The following is a 27,586-nucleotide window of genomic DNA, read 5'->3' as shown; positions in this document are numbered from 1 at the left end:
AGGCGATCCTCCATCAGCTCAACTATCCCTTCCTTGATCAACCCGAAAATGATGGGGGTCGACTCAAGGATGCCTCTCGTGATCTCTGACGCTATGAACTCGCGTAGCCTCTCATCTGCTGGCTCGGAACCTGATCCCGAACCCGATCCCTCTCCAGAACTGCCAACTGCTGGCCTCTGACGTAGTACCACCATTCTGCAATACATACAGGCAACTATTAGTGATACTAATATCTTTAAAGGGATCACATCTATTACAAGTTCCCCGGTCTTGTCTTAGCCTTCCCTAAGTCGGGTACGGATCCTCTGCTTCCAGTAGTACGGGCCCATACTACCTTCCACATCTATCCGTACCTTCCTCAAGGAATGCCTTGACTCCACCAGATCCCTTTTACCACTGCTGAAGGTCTCTTTGTAATGCCAATTAGCCATTACCTGAATACAATCACATGCAACGAGGCTTGGATAATCCTTCGAGTAAGGGACTCATCCCCACAATGGTTAGGACTCAAACAAGAGCTACACCATAGGGTCAAATCCAATACTCTGAGTTTATTCAACCCTGATCACATGTGACTTTAACGTATTCACCTAACAGCTAACTCCCATCACTCAAGGCCCACAAAGCACAAAGCAAACAAGATTCAGACAAAAGGAAACAATCTCAAGCAACTCTATCCTCATAATAGGAACTGCACTAGCATACAATGCTAAGCTCATACTACCAGGCATAACCTAAACAGGCTCATGAATGAACAATCTCTCTCTAGTATAGTTGTATATGTTCTTCTCTAGTATAGTTGTATACGTTCACATAGTAGTAAGTATTGACTCATGAATGAACTGACTCATAGTATGATATTGTGTTCTAGTAATAGTTCTAGTATCTTCCTAAACTACCCATATGGTAGTTTACTAGTAATCTAACTGGTACGTATGGACATGGATGTATACCCTTGCTACCCAAGGGCATGGGATGAACTGGAAGGACCCTTTTATGACTATATATGTACACATGATATATAACTAATATTTAAACGACTTTCGGACGAGTACCCGATATCCCACCGGACCACATCTCAAGCGCGAAAAGGAAATAGGGTGGATAACCTTCCTAAGTCTTTTAAACATTTCTTATATAACTATACATATAGAGGCATGCAATTTATAATATAAAAGCATAAATAAGTTTTGTAAAACATTTGAACATAATTATTATCTTCAGAAAAGATCGACTTGATGTCAATCTATAAAACAGTTTGGAGGCATGGGTTTGATAAAACAGTTTAGTATAAAGAAACATTTATTTGAAACACAATTGTAAATAAGTTTGAAATGTAATATACAGAGTAAAATGTACAGTGTAATAAGGAGTTTAAAACATATAAAATGTTTATAAAGATCATTTGAAGGAAACTGTTTGGTAAAACGGCTAATGAGTAGCCAAATCATTTGAATGTTGTATATTAATCACATGTGATTGATGTAATAACTAGCATAATTCTACTTATTAATCACATGTGATTGATATAATAAGTAGCATGATTCTACTTGTATCCCCCGCCCCCCCATAAAACATTTAAAAATAGTTTAAAACATTAGTTAAGGGGTATGAACTCACCTGCAGTAAGTGACTGGAATTGAACGGACTGTTATCGTACGGAAGGATCGGACAAGTGCTTGGTGTCAAGTGAAGACTTAGACACATACAATGATTCTAATTACATATGAAAACATATGTATATAAATAATTAGTGATTAAAACACTAATTATACAAGTATAAACATTTAAACGCGAGGAAAACACTTTTGGTCAAGTGCTAGGAGGCTAATGGGTTGCAACAAAGGAGTGCAATGCCTCTAATGGAAGTTTATGGTCAGATGACCATATGTATTGGAGTTTACGGCCCAGGGGAGTAAACTCCTGGCCGTAAACTCTCAACAAAGCCCCTAAATGAAGTCTATCAATTATGCAACTCATGTGGTGAATTGTTTCAAGGCTAAATCAAGTGTTTGGGTGCCATATTAACTCCTTTAAGGAGTTTACGGCCCAGGGACCATATACCCTTGGAGTTTACGGCCGTAAACTCCCTTGGGAGGGTGTTTATGGTGTTTTCAAGTCTCTAAATTAACTAGGAACTAAACTAGGCTTTTGTACTTGGCTTTAGAAGAGTTTATGGCACCATTTGGCACCATTTTATGGAGTTCACGGCCCTAGAACCTTTTGGGCCGTAAACTCCCTTACTCTTGGTGTTCTAAGTGTGTTAGCTAGTCCAAAACTCATTTAGGTACATGCCCAAATTGGTCTCTTGGCTTAAGGAAGGAGTTAGGGTGTCATTTGAACCCTATATAGGTGTTTACGGCCCAAGAACTTGTCTTGGCCGTAAACTCCTCAATATTAATGATTCCTTATGTTTTCCTAGGCTTTAAACACTTTAGGGTACTTGTCCTAATTTAAGTCTAAGCTTTAGGAGGTGTTTTCAAAGAATTTTTGGCATGTTCAAGGGAGTTTACGGCCTAAGATATTCTTGGGCCGTGAACTCCCAAACTTGGGATTCAAGGTTGATTTCATGTCCCTAATACACTCCTATACAAGTCCAAGGCAATAGTACATCACGGGGGACAATCTAGGCTTGGTTTCGGGAGTTTACCGCCCAAGAACACCTTGGGGAGTAAACTCCTAAATCGGATGATTTAGCTATGTAATCTATGTTATGAACACATTTAAAGCTTTCTAACACTACTAGAAAGAGTTACTCACAATTTGGGATAAAAACCCGAAGATCTGTGAGAGAGAATTTTGACTTTTCTCTAAATGGAATTCAACAAATGAACCAATTTGGTTCAGAATTCTATTTATAGTCCTGAGATATTTTTGGCAGAAAATATTTTTATTCCTGGAACGAACTCTAATGTCCTAGAGTATTGGAATAACAGTGTTGCACAAAACCCTAGTGCATCCACTCTCCTAATATCTCTTTAAGTGTAATATCCTGAAAACTGCCAAACTTATACTCGAAATCTGAGTTTTCATCGTAACTATTCTACTTCTATTGGCTTCAAACGGTTTGTTCAGAATGGAAATTTCGGGTTGTCACAGGCAATGTGGCCGTAGACCCACCGCTACTGGAAGGTAACTCACCTCGAAGTAGCTGCTGATCTGCGCGGGAATTGTCTGTCTGTTGCTGCTGCTCCGGAAATCCTCTGGCTGCAATTCCCACGAAACACTCAATCAAACACTGCTAATCGCCCTTAGGGTAAAATGACCATTTTACCCCTAACCAAGCCAAAAGTCAATGTCAAAGTCAACTTCCAGCTGACCCGAATCGCCGAGTTGGCTCGTTAACTCGTCGAGTCCCTATCCAGTCGATTGTCCTCACTCCCGAACCTACTCGTCGAGTTAGGCATGATTCGACGAGTTCTCCTTAAATACAGATATCCAATAGTCCTTCATTCGACTCGCCGAGTTGTATGAACAACTCGTCGAGCCCATCTTCATCCGATGAACACTCTTGTCGGTGACTCGCCGAGTTGTATGAACAACTCGTCGAGTCTGTTCTTGAGGCAAGAAGGTTGCCTTGGACTCCCCGAGTCAGGGCATTAACTCTTCGAGTCCCTCCATTACTAAGTCTGGCTTCCGATTCACTGAGCCCACTTGGCATAACTCAAAAGGGGAAAAATCGGGGACTCGCGACTCGACTCGCCGAGTCCGAAGAACGACTCGTCGAGTCGCATGCATGTAATTACTATATACTCGATTCTGCTTGAATCCAGTGCATTCCATTCATGGAAATGGGTTCTTAGGGCTTGATTATAACGTAAAGTTTCCAACTTTACGTATAAATAAACACCAATGAAGGTTTTAGGGCTCAAAATGCACTAAAAGAGTAGATCTAGGGCTTCCATGCAATATGGCTCCTTAAAGGCAGTAGATCCGATCTCCTAGAGCCCAATCATGCCTAGATCTGAAGTCCCTTAACACTATAAGCTCATTACTCAAAGATCAAGACTAGAAGAGGCCTTAAAATGACTATCATAAGCTCTTAATGAGATAATAATGAAGGAACATAGAGCGTTTCGAGTCTAATACCTCTAGAAGCTCTGAAATGGCACAAAGATTCTGGATCTTCTTCCTCTCCTCTTGATCTACCTTCTTCTTCTCTCCAAAACTTCAAGGAATTGCACCAAAAGCACTCAAATTACCAAAAGAGGGGTTAGGGTTTTGAGAGGGAGTGTTCTGGACGAAATGGGGGCTGATATGAGGCACAAAATGATGTTTAAATAGGGTGCAACCCTTTGAAATTAGGGTTTCTTCCAGACTGGCGGACTCGCCGAGTCCAGGATATGGACTCGTCGAGTCGCCAACTTAAACGTGCTCGAAATCCCGACCCTACTCGGCGAGTCGGGCCTACAACTCGCCGAGTTCCAGCTAAAATGCAAAAATACTTAGTTTAAATTACATACCAGGAACCAGGTGATATATATATATATATATATATATATATATATATATATATATATATATATATATATTAAAAATTATCCTTGTATTAAGGGATTGTCCATTTTTTCTATATTATTATCTCTTAAAGCATTTAATATTTTCAAATCAATTTGAATTTGAATAATCTTTATAAAAGAAAAATTAGGAATTACATTCACCTATGACACGTGGCATACTTAAAATGCATCATGATAGTAAGAATAAGGCATCTAGAAATGTGACATTTAACACAAAATTATTTTTATTTTGGGTTAATCACAAAAAGGACATTCTATAATAGGTTTTTTCCGAATTAAACCTCAACTTTATTATTTTTTCCTGAAAAAGCCCTTACATTTTTTCTATTTTTCCCGATTTCGCGCTACCATTTTTATTTTTTCAATTTATCCTTTACATTTTTTTCATTTTTCGGATTAAACCTCAACTTTTTTTATATTAAAAAACCCTTACATCGTGGTTATCTTGGAATATTTCTTGCATCCGATTCCATAATTTCATAGCAGATGCTTCTAGCTTCATGATGGTTTTGAGTAAATTTAAAGAGGTGGTCATGTAAGCCCATTGATTGACGATTGGTCAAGAACATTGTAAGTTCATATGATGATATGGAAAAGTTCAACCCAAGATTCCCATCGATTATTAGTTTAATCAAGGGTTATCTACATTTAGTTTTTTTTAATGTTGGTTATTGCGAAGGAAGGGTAAAAGTTGTTATTGTTGACTTTTTTTATTCTCATTAGGGAGTTATAGGGTTCTATGATGGAAGATGAGAATGACAAGAAGACAAGAGGGATAACATCCGTTGGCATAGAAAAGGAATATGGGAGGGTTTGTTCTTTTTCATTTTCGAACCATCTGACTCCTAATGAGAATAATCCTTGGTCATACCGATGATTGTTACACATCTTGGGTTGAACTTTTTAGATGATTACATGCGCCTACAACATTATTCACCACATCAATGATGCCACATGGAAGAGAAATTTATGCAATCGTCAAACAATGGAGTTACAATACAATATCTTTAGATTTAGTCCAAACCATCATGAAGTTTGGTGCATCTACTATGGTTTATGGAACTGAATATAAGAAAACTTTCATAATAACAAAGATGTAAGGATTTTTTATAAAAAATAAAATTAAATTAAGGTTTAATCCAAAAAAATGAATTATAAAAAATAAAATTAAATTAAGGTTTAATCCAAAAAAATGAAAAAAAATATAGGGGCTAAATCGAAAAAAATGAAAATGTAAGGTGTAAATCGAAAAAAATAGAAAAAAATGCAAGGGTTTTTTCATAAAATTATTAATTAAGAGATATTTTTTTAGTTATATAAAATTATAATCATTGATTTAAATAAATATATGAAATTACATCATCTTATAGTATATTTTAATTTAATTTTATTTTTTATTCTAATGTTATTAATTTAATGCAATTACAATGTGAAATTTGAAATTTGAAATGAAAAATCAATTATTAATTTAATGTAATTAAAATGGAAAATTTTAAATTTTAAATGTTAAATCGATGATTAATAGGTTAACATGTGACATATAATATTAATGATGATTTAAAAAAATATATAAAGGTCAAAATATTTGCGAACATTGAATTTATAAAAATTAAGAAAAATAATGAATTAAATATAAATGTCAAAATATTTGATAACTTTGAATTTATAAGAAAGTAAGAAAAATAATGAATTATTATAATATATATGGTTTTTATCTTTTAAATTTAAACATATAATTTAAATAAATAAAAGAAACTAAAAAATTTTAAGTTTGAGAAATTTGAAATTAAAAGGTAAATTCATTAATGAAAATGATACCTATTTATTATTATATTTATTGCAATTATTATACTAAAATTTTATGTCGAATTTAATAAAATAGAAAAACTCATAAATTGACATATGGGAGAAAAATTAATTCAAAATAACCATAAAATGACATTTGACAAATTGAATTAGAATGTGATAAATGGAAAAAAAATCTTTTATTTATTAGAAAGGATTTATAAATAGAAAAATAAACTTATTTACTTTTAAGAATAAAGAGATTCCTTTCATTTTTTTTTCATTATCAACAAATATCTACAAAATAGGTAAGTCATCTAACATGACCCATTCTAGTTTAGCTTACACGAGAAAAAAGTATCTACTTAAATCCAAATGAGTTTAAACTTATGACCCAAGGTATTTCCACACTCATTTTGAAAGTTCCACTACTAAACATGGTTACTCTCTAGCACAAAAAACAAACAATATTAAGGAAATGAACTTAATAAGATAATTAATTTTTCGGTTTGTTCATATCTAGATATTTTTTTTTGTACATATCTAAGTAACAAACTTTTTGGAAGTGTTCACATATGACAATTACATCCGGTCATAACCCGTCATAATGGTCATATGTGAACACTTCCAAAAAGTTTGTTACTTAGATGTGTACAAAAAAAAGATAGTTACTCAGATGTGAACAAACCGAAAAGGTAAGAGTAAAATACACGAATGGTCCATGTAGTTTGGGTAATTTTTACGTTTAGTCCCTAACTTATTTTTTTTAACTTGGATGATCAATACTGTTTATTTTGGTTGTGCGTTTGGTCCCTGTCATACCTCAAAAGACTATTGTTTCATTTTTAATTTTTTTTCTTATTTATGTATTTATTTTTTATATATTAAAAAAAAATAATAGACCGCACATATATCTGCATCTCCTCACCTTAAACCTGAAACCACATTTGAAAATTTTAAGTTGGGTCCCACTAGTCACAATCATATCTCTCATCATCCTCAACTTCTATTTCATTTCCATTTTTAGTGATATTGACGTCTTTATTATCCCTTATTTTTTCGGTCCTTCAACTTCGACGAACCAATCCCACAACCCACTGTCTTTTCATTGAATTTTCCACAACAACAACCCAATAGAAGGGTTATGGTATTGGTTCGCCGGAGTTGAAGGACCAAAAAAAGAAGGGATAGTAAAGACGTTAATATCATTAAAGATTAAAGCTGGAAAGGAAAGAGAAGTTGAGGAAGATGCAGACAAAATTGTGACTGATGGAACCAAACTTAAATTTCTCGAATGTGATTTCAGGTTTAAGGTGAGAAGATACAAATATATGGGGTCTATCATTTTTTAAAAATATATAAAAAATAAATACAAAAATAAGAAAATTAATTAAAAAAAGACACAATAGTCTTTTAAGGTAAGACAATGACCAAACACACAACAAAAATAAATCGAAGTTCAAAAATAAGTTACGGACCAAACACACAAATTACCCAAACTACAGAGACCATTCGTGTAATTTACTCTTATCTTTTCGATTTGTTCACATCTAGTTAACGAATAACTATTTTTTTACACATCTAGTTAACCAGCTACAGCCGGTCATAATAGTCATATTTAATCATTTTCAAAAAGTTTAACTAATAACTATTTTTTTACACATCTAGTTAACCAGCTACAGCCGGTCATAATAGTCATATTTAATCATTTTCAAAAAGTTCGTTACCCAGGCGGCTACAAAAAGTTACCCAAATATAAACAAACCGAAAAGTTAATTACCTTATTAAGTTCATTTCCCAAAATATTATGATAGCATGATTTAAATTTTTATGATAAGTAAGCTAATTTATAAATTTTGAACTACAAAGTATAATTTTTTACATATATTAATCACTAATGCTAAACATATAACTATAAATTTAGTTAAATTATATATCTTACCCATTTCAAATCATCAACCCAAAAGAAAACTACGAATTCAAAAGCTCAAAGCAGGCAATAAGGATTGAGGTGTAATCAAGACAAGTGAAAAGGCATAATAACTCAAATCTCTACTACAATACAGTTCTGGACTGGTCAACAAAGAAAAATGTCTGGCATAACAAATTTAAAAAGCCAAAAAAAACAAACATAAAAGCAAAATCGACTTGTCTGATCTGCTCAGTCTTCCTCTTCACCCTCATTCTCAGCAATGTTGAAGTACCTCAACTCATACACATTGCGATCTTTGTTGGATGCAATCACTCGGAGCCAATCTCTCACATTGTGTTTCTTCAAGTATTTCTTCGTTAGATATTTAAGATACCTGGAAAACAATACAATACAAATTAATAAACAACACAATATTCTAACAATCATGTATAAATTTCTTCAAATTACCAACAAAAATCAACACTACATTCTTCATCTGAAAGCTGCCAATCAATGCATAAACAATAAACAACATACAACAAACAATGTTTTCAGGAATAATCTTAGCCAAAAGATCTAAATGGATCCAAAAGTGTAACTTAGCCTCTAATGGATGTTGTAATTAACAAAAAATGTGTCAATGATGTGCCAATCAACAAATCAACAAAAAAGAAATGTAGTTCAAGGGAGATTCGTGTAAAGCACCTTTTGGAGAAGTTGCTATCGGAGGTGACGGAGATCTTGTTCTTTTCGCGTGAAATGGTAACAGAGTCACCGAGGTTACCGGCCTTGCCGCCGACCTTGATTCTCTCCTGAAGAAACTTCTCAAGTGATGCAATCTCCATAATCTTGTCTTCAACAGGCTTTCCACAATCAATCACAAACGTCGATGTCTTCTTCTTTCCGCCCTTGGCTCCCGCACCTCCTGCTCCACGACTCATCTTGCTCCTGCTTCAAAGAGATAAAGAAAAAAAAAATGATTCGGATTCTTAGAGCAACAACTTCGGAATTAAAATCAATCAAATAGACATGAACATAAAATTCGAATCGATGAGCATACCTCTGGATTCGATGACGGCCTCTGCAACTAGAATGCGATATGAGCTGGTAGAAGACGAAAGAGGTCGTTTAGGGTTTTAAATTAGGTTACTCGGCCAGTTGGGTCGAGCACCGTTTATTCATTTAGTTAAAACTTAAAATCAGCCCATTTCTTATAGACTTGGGCCAAGATTCCAAATCTTTGACGTTGCATAGTCTTTAGATTATCTTTTTGGGGCATGTAATATTGGCATATATTAAGATGCATTTGGTTTGTTCAAGATGATTAAACAAAATAAGAAAACTATTTTATTTTGGGGAAAATAATTCAAGAGGACCGATGATTTTGTTCATATTTAGTTTTTTTTTGGGTACATCATATACCATCTAATTTGTTGGACATGTTTACATATTACCCTTACGACTTCTTACTTTAGGTAAAAAGGTAATATGTGAACAGTTTCAACAAGTTGGATGATATATATAGAGGGTGTTTGACTAAACTTATTTATGCTCATTTTTTAACTAACTTATTATCAGTTCCACATCGGTATACGTTAAAACGAGTGTTTGGATAAAAATAACTTATCAATGTATCATACCGGAAATAAATTAAAATCTATAAGTAACCCCCCTAACTTATTAGCTTATTAGTTATAAGCTATAAATTGAAAAGTGCTTATGAAAAGTCATAAGCTTAGCCAAACACCCCGATAGTGTGCAAAAAAAGACTAAATGTGAACGAAAAAGAACTTCCTCCACCACGTCCAATAGTGGCGAATCTAGAACCAAAAATCACATGGTTCCTTATGTAAATGAAACTGAAAAAATATGAAAGTGTAAGTCTTTTAGCAAAAATAAGGTAGGTCCTAAATTTTTTTCTCTATATACTTGTAGTATTAAAAATGAAAAAAAGGTAGGTCCTAGGACCCACCATTTGAATGCATAGCTATGCCCTTGACGTCCAACCACCTCCTTCATCGTCACCTCTACTACCACTGTTGAAGATTTAATGTTGCGTCATTGGGCCTGTTTTGTTAAGTCCATTTTGTATAAACGAGTTGGGCATGTCCACTCGTATTTACTGCTAGGGTTATAGTATATAAGGTGCATGCATGCTACGTAGTTTAGTTAACTCTCAAAATTATCTTTGTAACCCTATTTTACGCCTCTACAGAAGCAATTCTTAATCGAGTTCTTCTGAGGCGTGACTATTAATCATTCAGCACCAGTTTGATCATATCGTGTTCTTGTTTACCTGTTTTAATCTATTCGATCATCAATGATTTATTCCTATCAATTGGTATCAGATTAGGAGACTGTGTACTTAATACGCATCTCTTCTGTTTGAAGAAATTATTAGGGTTTCCGCAAATATTGGATCTGTTAAGAGCCGTCACTAATCTATTGACGTAACTCTGTGATCTCGATATTAACCTAATAAGTGTTTACAGACTGATTAATTGCAGGTATTAAAAGATTTTTCACCATGCAGAACGACGATTCAAACATTAATTCCTTAAATATCTCAAGCAGCATCGAATCAACAACCAGAATCCCGATTCTTTTTCCTCAAGAATATGAAGTCTGGGCAATGCACTTTGAAGATTATGTCTTAGGCTCGGAAGATAGTGGTTATCTGATCTGTGAATCAATCACTCAAGGTCCGTTTGTTCACACAGAGACCAAAAGAACTATCAAAACCCAGAAAGAATACAACCAACTGCGTCTTGACGTGAAGGACGTGCCTCAAGACGAAAAAGACAAACTCTTAAGCAACATTAAACCAATGAGGATCATCAGATTTGCTTTGCAAGCATACACTTTTCGTCTTGTAAGTTCATGTGGCACATCAAAGGTTATATGGGATAAGCTGAGAGAGCTCTATTCCACAGACGCAGATCTAGAACACTCGACTCAAACGCTCTTGTTATTCGAGTTTGGCGAGTTCGTTCAAAAGCATGAAGAAACTCTGAGTGACACTTTCAATCGATATAATCATATTCTCAGTAAGATGACGAAGCATGGGATTGGACGTGAGGTGATTGAGCAAAAGGTCACGTTCATGAACGGATTACGATCATAATGGAAGGCAGTGGTGTCAACTGTTAAAGCACACAAATAGTTCAAGAACAATAGTCTTGCGAGACTTGTAGGAATTCTGAAGGCATGAGAGAGTGAAGTAATGAAAGAAGCAAAGGTGGTGTCTGGGATGGGGTCTTTAGTCTTAGTTGCAAAAGGCAAGACTGTTGCTGATGACAGATCTGATTAAGATCATTTAGAGTACGAGCTCTCAAACGAAGATTTTGCTTTAATGGTGTCTAACCCTAAGCGTTTTGCTAGGAAGAAGTTTCCCTTAAGCAAAAATAGGAATTGGCGGGGAAGCTATAGCTCAGAGAAAGTGAAAGAGGAGAACAAAAGTGGATCTTAGAAAGAGGAAGAGAAGAAGGAGAAAAAGGTAGTTGGTGACTACGGATACGATTGCAGTTATTGTCATGGTAAAAAACATCTTGCAAAGGAAGAATGAGAAGAATGAAGGAGAGGATGAGGAGGCCTATCATATGTGAAAGCTGGAAGAGATTAGGACGAAGACATCTAATGATAATTCTATGCCTGCTTTTGTTGTACACGAAAACTTGGCTCAAGGTGAGTTCAGAGGATTGGAAGTCTAGTCGACAGACACGGAGGATGAAGAAGTACGCAAGCCCACACATGGAAGGGCGTTTGTTGCGAAATAACAGAATTTGCATGTAACACCCAAAGTTTTGAAGACCAAGAAAGGAAATAAAACCTTAATATTAAGGGGCGACTCGGCGAGTCCAAGGAGGAACTCGGCGAGTCAGAGCGGGATCCGGGTCGAGGAGTAAGTGACCGACTCGGCGAGTCGGCCAAGGTGACTCAGCGAGTCTGGTCTGTGCATGGGAAACCCTAAATTCGGGACTTGGAGCCTATATAAACGTCTTAATCTTCTTCCTAGGGTTCCTTACTGCCTCTTTAGCCCTGGATACCAAACCCTAGCCGCCATATCCCCTATTTGAGCCATTTGTTGCCTTGGAAGGTGCATTAAAGCTTGGAGAAGGAAGAAGGAGCTTGGAGGAGCAAGAAGGGACTTTAGATCTGGAATTATGAGTTCATTCTGAGCATTTGGAGGTAATAAACTAGTTTCTGGACCCTTTTTGCACCTAGATCTATGTGTGGTTGTTGGGGCTCTTTAGCCATAATGATATTATTTTGAGTTAGAAGCCGGATCTGGAGTTGCTACTTCAGATCCAAGTGTGTTATGGACTGGAGAAGCATAAAGTATAAGCCCTTAAGTCGATTTTGAAGCCCCTTGGCCTTAAACCCTAGTTTATGGTGCTTTTTGCCTAGATCTCCATCTCTACACGTAAAGTTTGCAACTTTACATGGGGAATATGCTTGGGTAGGGTAGATCTACAGTTTGGAGTCCATGCATGACTCAAAAGTCCTCTGCATGTATGTAGATCTGAATGAACTCGACGAGTCCTTCGAGTGGACTCGGCGAGTAGCATGAAGATGAGGAGGAACTCGACGAGTGGGATGAACAGCTCGTCGAGTCGGTTGATGATGGGCATGAACTCGGCGAGTTGGATGAAGATTGCCTGGCACTCGGCGAGTCTGTTCTTGGACTCGGCGAGTCAGGTCGCGAAGCCCCAAACCCTTCGAGTTGAGACTCGAATCAGTGAGTCGGGTGGAGACTCAGCGAGTTGGGCAGGTCAGGACTCGGAAATCGTTGGACTCGGCGAGTCATGGACTGACTCGGCGAGTCATGTCGCGAATGGAAGGACCTTGAGTATGTGAACTCTGCGAGTAGGGTTGACCTAGAAAGGTTGACTTTGACCAGGACTTTGTCTTAGACCAGAATTGTCTTGGTTAACTGTCGAGGGTCAGTTATACTAAGTGTTGCATTGATATTGATAGCTCGGGAAGCTAGTAGAGCAAGAGTTCAGTGAGTGGTCGGGCAGCAGCTAGTGGGATCATCAGCCAGTTCAGCCAGTGCAGGTGAGTTTCCCTTTGTATGAATGGGTCTACGACCACAATGCCGGCCCATGTAGTTATGAGTAGAAGACCCGGGGGTTAGCCCTAGGCACAATATGCTAGTATGATATTCGGGACGAGGTCCAATGATAGAGGGCGGGTGCCCAAGGAATGGTTTATGTGATAGTTTATACTTGTTGTCTGTGTGATACTTGTATGTGCCTGGTAGGGAGGTGAGTGTGGGCGAGGTCCCGTATCTCACCAATAGCAGAGTGTGGATGGTGTTCCACATCTCAGTAGCAGCAGAGCAGGGGCGAGGCCCAAGTTAGGAGAGGAGTGAGTGTGGGCTGGGCCCGTATCTCACTACCAGTAGGAGCATGGACGGGGTTCCGTGGCTCATTAGTAGCAGGTCAAGGGCGGGCACCAGAGATAGGCGAGGCCTTAGGACAAGATCCGTTAGTATGTGTTTAGTTTATATGATATGATTATGTGCTATTCTATGTTAGTGGGCGAGGCCATGTGACAGGCGAGGCCTAAGTGAAACAGATCTGTATCCGAGCGGGGCTCGAAGCCAGGCGGGGCCTGGAGCGGCGGGGCCGTTGTAGCGTGCGAGGCCCGAGGTAGGGGCGTGGCCCAGTATGTGCAGTCTGTGGTTATGCATGGTATGTGGTAGGGTGGGGAACTCACTAAGCTTCGTGCTTACGGTTTTCAGTTTTGGTTTCAGGTACTTCCGGTAGCAGAGGAAAGAGCTCGGGGTGATCGCATGACACACACCATATTTTAGACAGCCTGGGATGTAGTACTCTGATAAATAACATGTGTTTTGAAAACAATTACTTTGATTATGCTTTGAATCGACGATTTTACTTTAAGTAATATTTTATTAAAAGAAATTTTTTGTCTTGAATTTTGGGACGTTACAAGTTGGTATCATAGCCTTGATTTAAGGGATTCGGACATGCTCTCGGGTGTGTCTGAACTCAAACCGAGGAATTGGTATAAAAGTTTTCAAAACGAAAAGACAGTTTTGTAAAAGGAGAGTTTGGGAAAGAAAACAGTTTTAGAAAAGCAAAAATAATTCAGAAAGAAAAGAACTTTGAAAAGAGAAAAAGGGGTGTGGTGCATGCAATCAGCCGAGCTCAAGTAAGTACCCCAAAATACCCATACAAGTTATGATTTTATTATCAGTTAGTAGAACAGCATGCTAGAATAGGACTAAGGATCTAGGGATGATGCCTTATGTGCCTGTTATTTGTGCTTTTGAGCTGCATGATAGTGCTAATTAGACAGTAGTAGGGTAGCCTGTTTAGGTTATGCCTGAGTTTATGAGTTTGTGTCGCATGCTAGTTCAGATTCTTGCTATGTGGATATGATTGCTTGAGTATGTTATGGTTAAGGGACCTGGTGGACTCAAAGCAATTCCTGAGGAAAGTACGGATAGATGTGGAAGGTAGTATGGGCCCGTACTACTAAAAGCAGAGGATCCGTACTCGATTCGGGAAAGGCCGAGACAAGACCGGGAACCTGGTAGGGTGTGTTTGGTCTCGCATCAGTGATGAGTATTCTGATAGTGGTTGTGGTATATTTTCAGCATGGTGACGTTGCGAGAGAGACCAGCGGGCAGATCAGGCACCGGAGAGGGATCGGGCTCGGGTTCAGGGGCCAAGCAGCTCGAGGAGCGGATGAGAGAGTTGATATCAGCTGAGGTTACGCGCAGTATTCTAGCTCAGACTCTTGTGATCTTTGGCACGGTCAAGGAGAGTATACTGGAGATCTTGGATGAGAGGCTGGGAGCCTTCCGTACCGAGATGATGGCTTTGTTGGGAGCACGTACCTTGACATTTCGAGAGTTCAGGGCTTGCGGGGCACCAAATTATCATGGGGCTAGGGACCCCATTGCTAGCAGCAGATGGTTGGCTGATGTTGCCAACGCTTTTTGTACGAGAAAGTGTCCCGAGGGGGACAAGGTTAGACTCGCCTCCTGTCTTCTGAAGGACATAGTGAGGGATTGGTGGGAGGAGATTGGTCATGCTTTGGGGGATGATGCCGCGTTGGACGCGATGACTTGGAGCGATTTCTCGGCCAGGTTCAGGGCAGAGTTTTCGCCGATTATTGAGGTGCAGCAGCTGGCACGAGAGTTTCAGGATTTGACGCAGACTACTGAGACTGTGGCGGAGATCACCGCCAAGTTCAGGGAGAGGGCTCTTCTTGTACCGCAGTATGTCGCGGATGAGGAGATGAAGAAGGCTCGGTACCATGAGATGTTGAGGGATGACATCAGGGAGTTCGTGAGCGGATCCAACTATAAGACGCTGGAAGATATGATTTCTCGGGCTAGAGAAAAGGAAATTGATTTGGAGCAAATCCGGAAGAGGAAGCCGGATGAGGTTCAGGTAGCTGCGGGTTCAGGCAAAAGGCCCAAGGGATCGGATTCGAGATCGAGGGATCATCAGGATCGCAGTCGGTGCGGAAAGTGTGGCAGGGCACACGGGGGCGCATGCAGGAGTGGTAGCAGTGGTGAGTCTGGCTGTTTCAAGTGCGGTCGGACTGGTCATTTCAGCAGGGATTGTACTGTTACCGTCGCGCAGGGATCAGACTTGATATGTTTTCACTGCAACCAGCGGGGCCACAAGAAGGCCCAGTGTCCCGGTTTGTTTTCGGCAGGACGGGTGATGGCACCCGCCCCTGCAACTTTGAGGATCACGGATGGCCGTCAGGGCCGGGTAGAGGCACCTGCGGTAGGGAGCAGGGCTTTTCAGATGACGACCTTGGAGACGCGAGCAACGTCGGACGTTGCAGGTATGCAATTTCCCATTTTCAGTTCTTTTCTTTGTGCATGATTTTATTGTTATGGTTCTGCATCATTATCGGTAAAAGTATTTTATTTTGAGTGGTTGATTATGATCGAGTTATATGCCATCTGCATACCTCGAATATTTGTATGGTAGTTAGGGGATGTGCTCTATTGGAGAAGGCTTCGGTGGATGCAGTAACTGTAGCATGCTTGGGAGGGATTTGGTACGTCTCGCTAGTTCGGAGTGGTATAGTGTTAAGAGATGGATTGGTTAAATCCCTAGCTATGGTAAGCTTGGATTCCTCAGCAGATTGATTATGGAATGGTAGCAAGGATTGAGATTTCTTTTTGAGTATTGAGTAACAAGGGGTAAGCAGGGTCGAAGTGGGGGAGAATCCTCCAAGTGTGCAAAGGTAGGAGCACGCAGACCCAGAATGAGTGCGCGACCTCCGAGAAGGAAATGAAGTAGTTCAGCGTTTGATGGATTGAGGATTTCAGGGTTGGGAGTTTGAGAAACTCCCCATCAGTTAGTGCGTGTGATGCTAATGGTTAGTGCGTAGTTGGGAATTCAGGTCGTGGATCGCCCGAAGGACTCGAGGGAGTCGGAGTGAGGATCTTGAGAGCTGATGGCACATGGGTGCCTTTGTTTTAGCAGTCAGTGGTAGGAGGTGATGTAAGACTACGGGGCGGCCGTAGCATTCACTAGCACTCAGTGGTGGAAGTGTTGTAAGACTACGGGGCAGCTGTAGCATTCACTATCGGTCAGCAATGGATGGTGATTTAAGAGTATAGGTAAGCCGTAGCATTCCTTAGTAGTTTCGTTAGCGGAGTTGGGGTGAGGCCCTTATCTCCTAGTGATCAGGTAGGGATCAGGAATGGGTAGTGGATGAGAATGATAGGGAGTTGCCTGTATAGCCCTAGAGAGGTGAGACCTTGGGAGGGGCCGTTCCAGGATATAGTTGGGTGAGACCCGTGGGCGAGGCCCATATGAGATTAGCAGTATAGGTGAGACCTGGGAGCAGGGTTGCTTAGTAGTATGGTTGGGTGAGACCCGTAGGCGAGGCCTGAGCGAGAGTGGTTAGACTAGTGTGACTAGGAGGTTAGAGGCGGGTGGGACCCGTGGGCGAGGCCCGTGAGTTTTAGCAGCACAGGTGGGATCCTGGTAAGGACCTTAGTGTCAAGATAGGGGATCAAGGATCCCGGGATTGTAGCGCCTGAATGGCATGATAGATTGAGCAGTATGGATGGTCTCAGTTCGTCCGAAGTCAGAAGAGGAGCAGCAGAATTGCCAGTCAGTGGCAGTGCGAGTATGCAGCGTATGGTGGAATTCAGTTAGTTGATCGTGAGGTGCTCGACACCAAACCATAGTAGAAAGAAATGCCCAGTGGATACTGGCGATAATGACCCGTACTGGTAGTAGCGGAAGTAATAGAATTGGTGAAGATAGGGTCTTCACAGTGGCAGAGGAAATAGTTGGTTATGGAGCATTGCCTTGGGGAGGCAAGGAAATCGCGCAAAGAAGAAGAAGGGGTGAACCCCTATAGGTTCAGTGCAGTACTCGGTGAGTACCAGACGGATTATCGGTTGAGTAAGTTGTTTTTACAGAATGTTCAGGGTCAGGGTTGACCCGAGATGATTATCCGCAAGGCTTGATGCTAGTCAGAACGATCGGGCGGAAGACCAGCGAAGGAAGGCAGCTGGTGTTGGATTAATTGGCTGGGTATTGCAGGCAGATCGCAGGCGGTGGGCCATAGCAAACTTCGAGGACGAAGTTTAGTTTAAGTGGGGGAGAGTTGTAACACCCAAAGTTTTGAAGACCAAGAAAGGAAAGAAAACCTTAATGTTAAGGGGCGACTCGGCGAGTCCAAGGAGGAACTCCGCGAGTCAGAGCGGGATCTGGGTCGAGGAGTAAGTGACCGACTCGGCGAGTCGGCCAAGGTGACTCGGCGAGTCTGGTCTGTGCGTGGAAAACCCTAAATTCGGGACTTGGAGCCTATATAAACGTCTTAATCTTCTTCCTAGGGTTCCTTACTGCCTCTTTAGTCCTGGATACCAAACCCTAGCCGCCATATCCCCTATTTGAGCCATTTGTTGCCTTGGAAGGTGCATTAAAGCTTGGAGAAGGAAGAAGGAGTTTGGAGGAGCAAGAAGGGACTTTAGATCTGGAATTGTGAGTTCATTCTGAGCATTTGGAGGTAATAAACTAGTTCCTGAACCCTTTTTGCACCTAGATCTATGTGTGGTTGTTGGGGCTCTTTAGCCATAATGATATTATTTTGAGTTAGAAGCCGGATCTGGAGTTGCTACTTCAGATCCAAGTGTGTTATGGACTGGAGAAGCATAAAGTATCAGCCCTTAAGTCGATTTTGAAGCCCCTTGGCCTTAAACCCTAGTTTATGGTGCTTTTTGCCTAGATCTCCATCTCTACACGTAAAGTTTGCAACTTTACATGGGGAATATGCTTGGGTAGGGTAGATCTACAGTTTGGAGACCATGCATGACTCAAAAGTCCTCTGCATGTATGTAGATCTGAATGAACTCGGCGAGTCCTTCGAGTGGACTCGGCGAGTAGCATGAAGATGAGGAGGAACTCGACGAGTGGGATGAACAGCTCGTCGAGTCGGTTGATGATGGGCATGAACTCGGCGAGTTGGAGGAACAACTCGACGAGTTGGATGTAGATTGCCTGGCACTCGGCGAGTCTGTTCTTGGACTCGGCGAGTCAGGTCGTGAAGCCCCAAACCCTTCGAGTTGAGACTCGAATCAGTGAGTCGGGTGGAGACTTAGCGAGTTGGGCAGGTCAGGACTCGGAAATCGTTGGACTTGGCGAGTCTTGGACTGACTCGGCGAGTCATGTCGCGAATGGAAGGACCCTGAGTATGTGAACTCGGCGAGTCAGTAAGTGGACTCGGCGAGTAGGGTTGACCTGGAAAGGTTGACTTTGACCAGGACTTTGTCTTAGACCAGAATTGTCTTGGTTAACTATCGAGGGTCAGTTATACTAAGTGTTGCATTGATATTGATAGCTCGGGAAGCTAGTAGAGCAGGAGTTCAGTGAGTGGTCGGGCAGCAGCTAGTGGGATCATCAGCCGGTTCAGCCAGTGCAGGTGAGTTTCCCTTTGTATGAATGGGTCTACAGCCACAATGTCGGCCCATGTAGTTATGAGTAGAAGACCCGGGGGTTAGCCCTAGGCACAATATGCTAGTATGATATTTGGAACGAGGTCCAATGATAGAGGGCGGGTGCCCAAGGAATGGTTTATGTGATAGTTTATACTTGTTGTCTGTGTGATTCTTGTATGTGCCTGGTAGAGAGGTGAGTGTGGGCGAGGTCCCGTATCTCACCAATAGCAGAGTGTGGATGGTGTTCCACATCTCAGTAGCAGCAGAGCAGGGGCGAGGACTGATGTGTGTAAAACCCACTAGTTTTAAACCTACTTTTAATTATCAAATAACACACAAAAGGTAGTGAACCTATCAATTGTGGTATAGTTCAAGCAAGTAGGGTATCGAACACAGGGAACAGCAAATTAAATACTAAAAACTAATTTATCTAATTTAACTAATAAGTAGGGGTTTTCTCTAGTTTTACAAGACTAGAAACTTACTAATGATTACTTGTTAAGCTAGAAAACAAAGACTTGACTAGATTCAATAACGGAGACGTACTTCTATTTAGTTCAACTTAATTGATCCTATGGTTGATTTCAAGGTAAAAGTGCAATGGATTAATTCTTTTGCTAGTTACCAATTCAATTGATTAGTTACGTATTCACTTCATTAATCCTTAGCAAATAAATCAATTTAAACAATGGCCAGTTGTCTATTTCAATTAAATTTACTAGATATAATATTCGGGTTAAGTTAGACTTGAAATAGCTAATTAATTTATCTTTTCATTAACTTCTTGTTTAATGGTCATCTCACAAGCTTGCACATAAATTTACTTGATTTTCTTATTAATCCTAATTTCATGTTCACTACACTAGACATATGACAAAAAGTGTTCACTAAGCATATGAGATTGATAACTAATAGATGTTCATGCTAATTAATTATCTCCCTATTAACAGAAAATCAATTATCATTCATACACAAGGTTCTTTAGCAAGCTAAAATAACTAAATTAACCAACATAGAATTAATCCTACCAAGAATCAAACCATATTACCAATTTCGTATCCCCAAATAGAAGTTTAAAGAATTTAGTTCATAACTAAGGTAAATAACAGCAAACAAATAAGTTCAAGTTGCTTAATCATGTTGACAAAACAAAAGAAATAAATAGAATGGTGGAATTATGCCTTAATTACTCCCGGAATTGGATTCTAGCTTCCTTGGTCGACTTCTAGGGTTCTTCTGGCTTCTTATTCGCAGCTAAGCACTTCTGAATCGTCCCAGAACTTCTTAATCTCGATCTGTGGAATTATCTTTAAATAAGCGGTCCGACTCGTCGAGTCAAGTGGTGACTCGTCGAGTCCCTCTCACATTCTCCGTATTGCGATAACTATCTGGGATCCCGAGTCATTATCCTTCTAATTCCTCGACCGGACTCGTCGAGTAGCTATCTAACTCGACGAGTAGAAGCTTCTTTTTCAGTGTTTTCCTTCTTCATTCCACTCTCAATCTTCTAACCGCTTCTCTTGCTTCCTTTTGCTTCCGAGCTCCATCTTTGGACTGAAAAACATAATTTAACACTTTTAAATACCTTTTGTCCATAATATGCGATAATTTAGCTAATATATGAATAAAAAAACTATACTAAATACACACTAAATATGCACATATCAAAATACCCCACACTTGTCTTTTGCTTGCCCTCAAGCAAAACTGAATTTTAATCACATTAGAATTATGTATAACAACTCCAATCTAACCCAGCCGTTATGCCAAGACCGCAACACATGCATTTGTGTCTAAAATTTTTCCTAAAGAACACCCCCATATTCCAAATACTCAAAATCCTCATAAACATTCGCCCACTCACCCCGAACTATGCTCATTTTATGCAACCCTCCGAATCCATCCGCAGAAAACCTCTTTACCCTCAAGGTATTTTTAATCGAGCAACCCAAGCATACATAATCTAGACAATTACAATTTATGATACCACTATGGAGCTCTTTGAATTCTTGACTTCTTTGAACATTTCATCTTTGATATCTTTGAATTCACCAACTTGTATTAGCTTTTGGAATCTTCAACTTTTTTGGATTTCTTGGAATTTTGATCTTTGAACTTCATACTTAACTTTGATGCTCCAAAAATTCTTCAAACTTTTCTTGTAATTCTCTCTCTCTTTTTTTTAACATATAACTCACTTTTTTTTTTCACTCAAAACCCTACATGCTTAAGCAGGGGCGCTCAATCTCAACCTTTATTGACTAATGATAAAAACTTTCCTGGATACATTTCAGGTTTAGGCTGCTAAACATATTGCATCCCTCAGGCTGAGCAAGGTTGTGTTTTTGTCCCATGATTTCACTGGAATAAGGAAGCCATAAATGCACTAGAACGTATATAGGCTCAACTAAACATTTGGATCTTCATGCAATTATTAACACAATCCTAACATGGAATCCTAATTTTTACCAAAATTTTCTAATTTAAGTCCTAAATAATACTTTTGGTATGCAATTTTTTTTTAAAATTGACTATTATGTAACCAACCCCCTACCCCACACTTATGTGATGCAATGCCCTCATTGCATATGATGCATAAAAACATAAAAAGAAACTAAAGAGGGAATTGGAACAAACTCCCCTGGGATAGCAGTCGATAGGCTGATCACTTCCATTTTAAGCTCCAACTTCAATCAACTTTAGACATGGTAACATCTCATCCATGCCTTGGGTGTCAAAACTCGTGTGGGTCGCTCCAAATACGCGGAAATCAGTGTGAAATCTTCAAGAATGGAAATGGAAGAATAAGTGAGCAAGTGGAACCAGTAGCAGCATCAAATCAGCAGTCCATCGGTATAAAAAATGATCGACTCGTCGAGTCTTATGATGGACTCGTCGAGTACCAGCGCGCCTTCTCAGAATATGTAGAAATACAAGGCGACTCGGCGAGTCAGCTTAGTGCACTCGTCGAGTAGGCCACTAAACGAAAAAACTTGGTATTTTACAACTGTTTTGGCCTCTAAAAACTTCTTTAACCCTTCCTCACATTTGGACTCAATTGCTCATACCCCCTAGGACCGGACTCGACACTTTGACGTTAAAAACTCGCTTCCTTGACTCGCTCTTACTCTAGAAAACATCCATGCTTTACATCCCTAAACCATCCTAAGCAAGCAATCATAATTCAATCCTGAAAAATAACTAAAGCAAACAACCATTAAACATAATAAAATCTCAAAGCATACACACCAAATAATAAAACAAAACAAAAAAACTTAAAATTGTTTGATTAAAAACACAAAAACATCAATCTTCATCTTCCTCATCATCATTAGCGGCTCCACTTCCCCCGGCTCCGCTTCGTCTAGCAGCAATCCTCTCATCCCAAGATGGAATGAATGGGTAATTCCCACCATCAATATGTGGGATATTGAAGTGGTCAAAAAGTCGAATGTGGGATTGGTTGCTAAAGTTCAGCCCCCTCGCCAATTGATCCTGCATCCGCCTCATCTCTACATTGTACCAATCCATTGTTACATCTTCATTTTCGACCGGAATCACTGGCGGTTCGTCCTCCACATCCCGTTCTCTTCTCGATCTCACCCTCCTTCCCGGTGCATCGGGACCAACAACGGGGTCATCATTTGGGATGGCATAATGGCCACCACCATAGTCTTCAATTATCCGTGCTCGTCGGAAAAGAATGGGATTAAACGGGGGCGTCGGGATCATTGTCATGAAGTTCCAGGCACCACGGTTCATCAACCCGAATGAATTAGCCAATCGAGTGACAAACATTCCTCCATTGATACGGGAGGTTTTGTGATCTTTGACCGCACCCTCCGAAAGGTATGAAGCAATACACCATGGGATGTTGCAAAAGACGCCGGGTGTTATTATGCTCCATAAGTAGAAAACATCAAGGTTGGAGACCTTGTCATCGTCTTTCCTTTGGTTGATGGTGGAGGAAATAAGGCGGTGAATGAGGCGGTGAGTCAGGGATCGGATGCTCCCTTCTTGTGCAGACTTTGGGATGTAAACTTTGTTTCCTATGGTATTCCACCAACCCGTGCTTGTGACTCCATCGGGGAATGCCATATGAGTGTTTGCCAAGAAAGCCCGAAAGATGTTTGTTGTCACCAAGGGTTGGTCATAGATCCCTAATCGGCAGGCAAGGTCCACCACCGAGCATTGACGATACTCGCCCCCAAGACAAAAAGTAAAGCTCACCAGGTGATACACATCCACTCCCTCGGTGAAAGACACCGTGGAGAAAAACTCCAAGCAAAGCTCTAAATACACCGTCTCTTGTATGCGGAAGACCCGGCTCCACCCGTCACACACCATAGTTTCGCCTTCATGTTGGAACTCCTTCAAAAGGTAAGGAGCTAGTTCTTCTTCATAGCTAACACTTTGCATCCATTCCCAATCAATTCTGTTCGGTACATACACCTCCTTCTTCTTAATGTCGGAGAGCTTCTTCTTCCACTTCCTCATTGTTGAAGTGGATTCAATTTGCGGGAAGTTTAACCATGGAAACTCCCCTTGGCTACCAGTTGAAGATTGTCCTCTTCTGAACATGATTTCTGCAAAATATACACACAAAACCCATAAACACAGAATATAATTAAAAAGTGAAATGTATCTGTAAATCGACTGGACTCGTCGAGTCCATGACCGACTCGACGAGTCGCGCAACCTGCACGAGTCAGTCGACGGGTCGCATAAAATTGGACCATAAAACTTGTAATTTCTGTCAAGGGTTTTTGTTCAAGGACTTCCTACTAAGTAATAAGGCCAAAATAAATGTTCAAAACAACAATATTCATGAAAAATCGAAACCCTAGAATTTCATTACTTTTCAAAAACGGGTTTTTTCATGCAATTGCAGGTATAGATGGCCTTATAATCACATTCTTTCTAGAAATCAAGAATAAAGTTGTTACCTTTTGAGTTTAAACCTTGAAAATTTGGAAGAAGATTTGAAGATTTCTTTGAATGCTTGAGAGAGCGTTTGCGAAAGGGGTACCCGGCGAGTGTGGTGTGGAAACTGAATTTTTTTAGGGTAAAAACCCTATTTACCAGATGTAAAAGTAATTTCGAAATTATTTTTTTCTGTAAATAAAACCGACTCGTCGAGTCTAGTCGCGCAGTTAAAGATTTTCAGTAATCAATATATACTCGTCGAGTCAGGGTCAGACTCGGCGAGTCTTTTAAAAATTTGCATATTTTTCAAAATTTTTCTGTTTATTATGAATCATTTCACCCCACACTTAGGCTAGGCACACTCTCAAGCAGATATGTCCGATGATTTGGAAGATTAAAATTGTGAAACGAAACAAAAACTAAAAAAAAAACTAAAGAGTAAAAGAAAGCAAACTCTAACGACGGGTTGCCTCCCGCCAAGCGCTTCTTTTTGAGGAGTCATGAGCTAGACTCCTTCCCATTTACGTTTTGTCATCTTCAAGCATCGGGAATGTACGCCTCATTTTTTGTGGTTTATACTTGGTCTTGTAGGCGTGAATCTTCTTCTTGTAAGCCCTCTTCAATTCGTCTCTTCTCCTTTTCATTGCCTCATCTTCAACTGCTTGGTCTTTCCTTTTTCTCTTTTTCTGCTTTACCCTTTTCTTTTTCACCAACTCTTGAACATCCTTCTCTTTAAATTTAATGACTTCATATTTCATGATGGTCCGTGCTCTAGGTTTAGTGGTGCATTGGTGATCAGCTTCCTCCTTCCTTTCCTTTATTCCTGCATCCTTTCCCATGCTTAACTCTTCTCCAAATGGCATCGTATCAAGGCATGCCACATCGGCGTGTTGGACCTCCATTCCCTTTACTTCTTCTGCAGATTGTTCTTCAAAAGAATCAAAAACAGTAACTGAACCCAGTGTATGTGAAGAACTATCAACAAACAGATCAACTTTGGTCAAGTTTTTATCCAAATCGTCTGGACTCGTCGAGTCCATTATGACGACTCGGCGAGTCGGATCGGGTTCCATCAATCCTGGAGTGTTTTCTGAGTTGGTTCCTTCCAGTAGTTTTTCTAGCTCCTCCAAGTCTTTGTTAGCATCTTCAACTCCTTCAGAGTGTAGTGTGAACTTACTTGGGTCTTCTTTTAGTAAAATTTCAAGCTCTTTTTGTAATACCTCATCATCCAATTGGATAAATGAGATTTCTTCTCTCTTTTCTTCTTCTTGCTTGACTTCTGGAATAGCTTTAAACATCACCGACTCATCCCCCACTCTTAATGTCAATGTAGACTCACATATGTCAATTAGGGCACACGCGGTGTTTAAGAATGATCTTCCCAAAATAATTGGTATTTCGGGGTCTTCTTCCATTTCCACCACCACGAAGTCTACTGGAAAAATAAACTTGTCCACTTTGATAAGGAGGTTTTCACAAATGCCTTGTGGATTAATTATCATTTTGTTTGCCAAATGGATTCTCATATTTACCGGCCTTGGTGCTGGTAAATTTAGCTTCTTAAAGAATGAGTAGGGCATCAAATTAATGCTTGCACCTGAATCAGCCAATGCTCGTGTAGAAACTTCATTACCAAATTGGCATGGAATTACTATGTTACCCGGATCACCCTTCTTCTCAGGCAGCTCACTCATCAATATCTCCGCGACTTCAGCCAAATCCTTCCTAGCAGCAAAAAGGCCTTTAAGCAAGTTAAAGTATTTAGGAGTTTGGAGCATTGTTTCCACAAATGGCATATTGACTTGTAAAGCTTTAACATGCTCCATGAAGGTTCTATAAGCTTGAACTTTTTCTGCGGGCATGGCTCTGGTTGGGTATGGCAAAGGAGGGTTGTATGGCTTTAGAAAACTGGCAGTATCTTCATTCCCGACTGGACTCGTCGAGTCCATGAGAGTGACTCGGCGAGTCTGGTCGGGTTTTTCTGGTTCTGGTTTTTCTTCCTTTTCTGCCTTCTTCATGGGGACCCTTAGTGTTTCTGTAAATTCTTCTTCACTGCTGGAGGTTATTACGCTCACGTTCTCCTTTCTTGGATTGGGCTCGGTGTTGCTCGGAAGTTGACCCGGTATTCTTTCATTCACTTGATGTGCAAGCTGTCCCAGCTGTTTCTCAATGTTGAGAATGGAAGCTTGCTGATTCCTCAACATGTTTCTGGTTTCTTGCATTGCTACATCGTGATCATTATGTCTTTTCTCGGATGCGGTTATGAACCTTGTGAGTATATCTTCTAAATTTGCCTTCTTTTCCGCCACCGACTCTTCCTTTTGATAGAATCCCCTCTCCCTCTGTTTGTGTTTCTCCTCCTTAGCCTTTTTATACTCTTCGTATGGGAGCCATTCCTTCTTTGGTTTCCTCCAGTCTTCATCGTATCTATCGCCACTGGAATAAAATACTTGAGCTTTTTTATTTCCATTCTCGTCTCGATCACAATCCTTGGTAAGATGGGGGCCGCCACAATTTTCGCATCCTACCCTAATAGCATGGATCGTTTGATCCATTTTCTTCATTCTTCGGTCTAGGCTATCGAGTTTAGCTATTACCGCCGCCATGCCATCGTTCACCGAGTTTACTGCTCCATGACTCACTTCATTCCTCGGATTGTGGTATTCTATAGAATGCTTAGAGAATTCTTCAATTAATTCCTTTATTTCCAGAGGTGGCTTTCGGGTGAGCGGGCCTTGTGAATCAAGTAGCTGCCTTGTGGTGACATTAACTCCATCATAAAAGATGGAGACCTCTTGTTGGCTATTAAGATCATGGTGTGGGCAATTTCTAAGTAGGCTCTTGTACCTTTCCCAAGCTTCATAAAGAGATTCTCCGGGTTGTTGTTCGAAGTTGGCAATGGCTTTCTTTAGCTTGGCTATCTTGGAAGGTGGGCAGAAATGGTCAATGAACTCTTCTTTCATCTTGGCCCATGTGGTGACCGATCCGGGAGGAAGTGATTTTAACCAATCTTTCGCAGCGCCTTTAAACGTGACAGGGAGCATTCGAAGAAGCTGGGTCTCGCGTGGAACATTAGGCATGTTGAAGTAGTCGGCCACATCATTTACTTCGTCCAAATGCTTGTAAGCGTCTTCATGATCTCTTCCGTAAAAAGGGATCTCCTTGAGTTGAGCGAGAATATGGCCCTTTAGCTCAAATGTAGCGGTTGCGGGAATTGCGGGTTGCACAAGTCCCGGCCCGGTGTCATCACACATCCTTTTCTTCCACTCCCCCATGGGGACTTCATCGATGTTAGCCATAGTGATAGCTAACTCTTCTTCAGAATCGGTTTCGTGCTCGGAAATATGCTCTTTTTCTTCCTCGGTCTCGTACTCGATCCCTTCGTGAATTGGTTCTTCAATTGTTAATGAGGCACTGGATGCTCCTGATTTGCTGCCTTTCTTCTTGCTGAAAACTGATTTCAAGTTCTTGAGTGGTGAGTTCTTTAAAGTT

At 40.3% G+C, this 27,586-nt stretch overlaps 1 protein-coding gene across 2 annotated transcripts; it reads right to left on the bottom strand.

Moving 5' to 3' along the window:
• Nucleotides 1-8,311: 8,311 nt before the first annotated feature.
• LOC111911549 (60S ribosomal protein L22-2) lies at nucleotides 8,312-9,433 on the bottom strand. Of its 2 annotated transcripts, none has more exons than XM_023907305.3 (3): nucleotides 9,278-9,433; nucleotides 8,923-9,165; nucleotides 8,312-8,611 (listed from the first exon to the last, which is right to left on the bottom strand). In XM_023907305.3, the coding sequence occupies exons 2-3, from the start codon at nucleotides 9,156-9,158 to the stop codon at nucleotides 8,467-8,469; spliced, it is 381 nt and encodes a 126-aa protein (XP_023763073.1). In that variant the 5' UTR covers nucleotides 9,159-9,165; nucleotides 9,278-9,433; the 3' UTR covers nucleotides 8,312-8,466. The 2 variants fall into 2 exon arrangements, with proteins under 2 accessions (XP_023763073.1, XP_023763074.1); XM_023907306.3 differs by having other exon boundaries at nucleotides 8,923-9,168; nucleotides 9,278-9,396.
• Between the last annotated feature and the right edge of the window lie 18,153 nt (nucleotides 9,434-27,586).

This window comes from Lactuca sativa, chromosome 8, assembly GCF_002870075.4.
Source record: "Lactuca sativa cultivar Salinas chromosome 8, Lsat_Salinas_v11, whole genome shotgun sequence".
NCBI classification, from domain to species: domain Eukaryota; kingdom Viridiplantae; phylum Streptophyta; class Magnoliopsida; order Asterales; family Asteraceae; genus Lactuca; species Lactuca sativa.
This window is presented reverse-complemented; position numbering and strand designations above follow the sequence as displayed.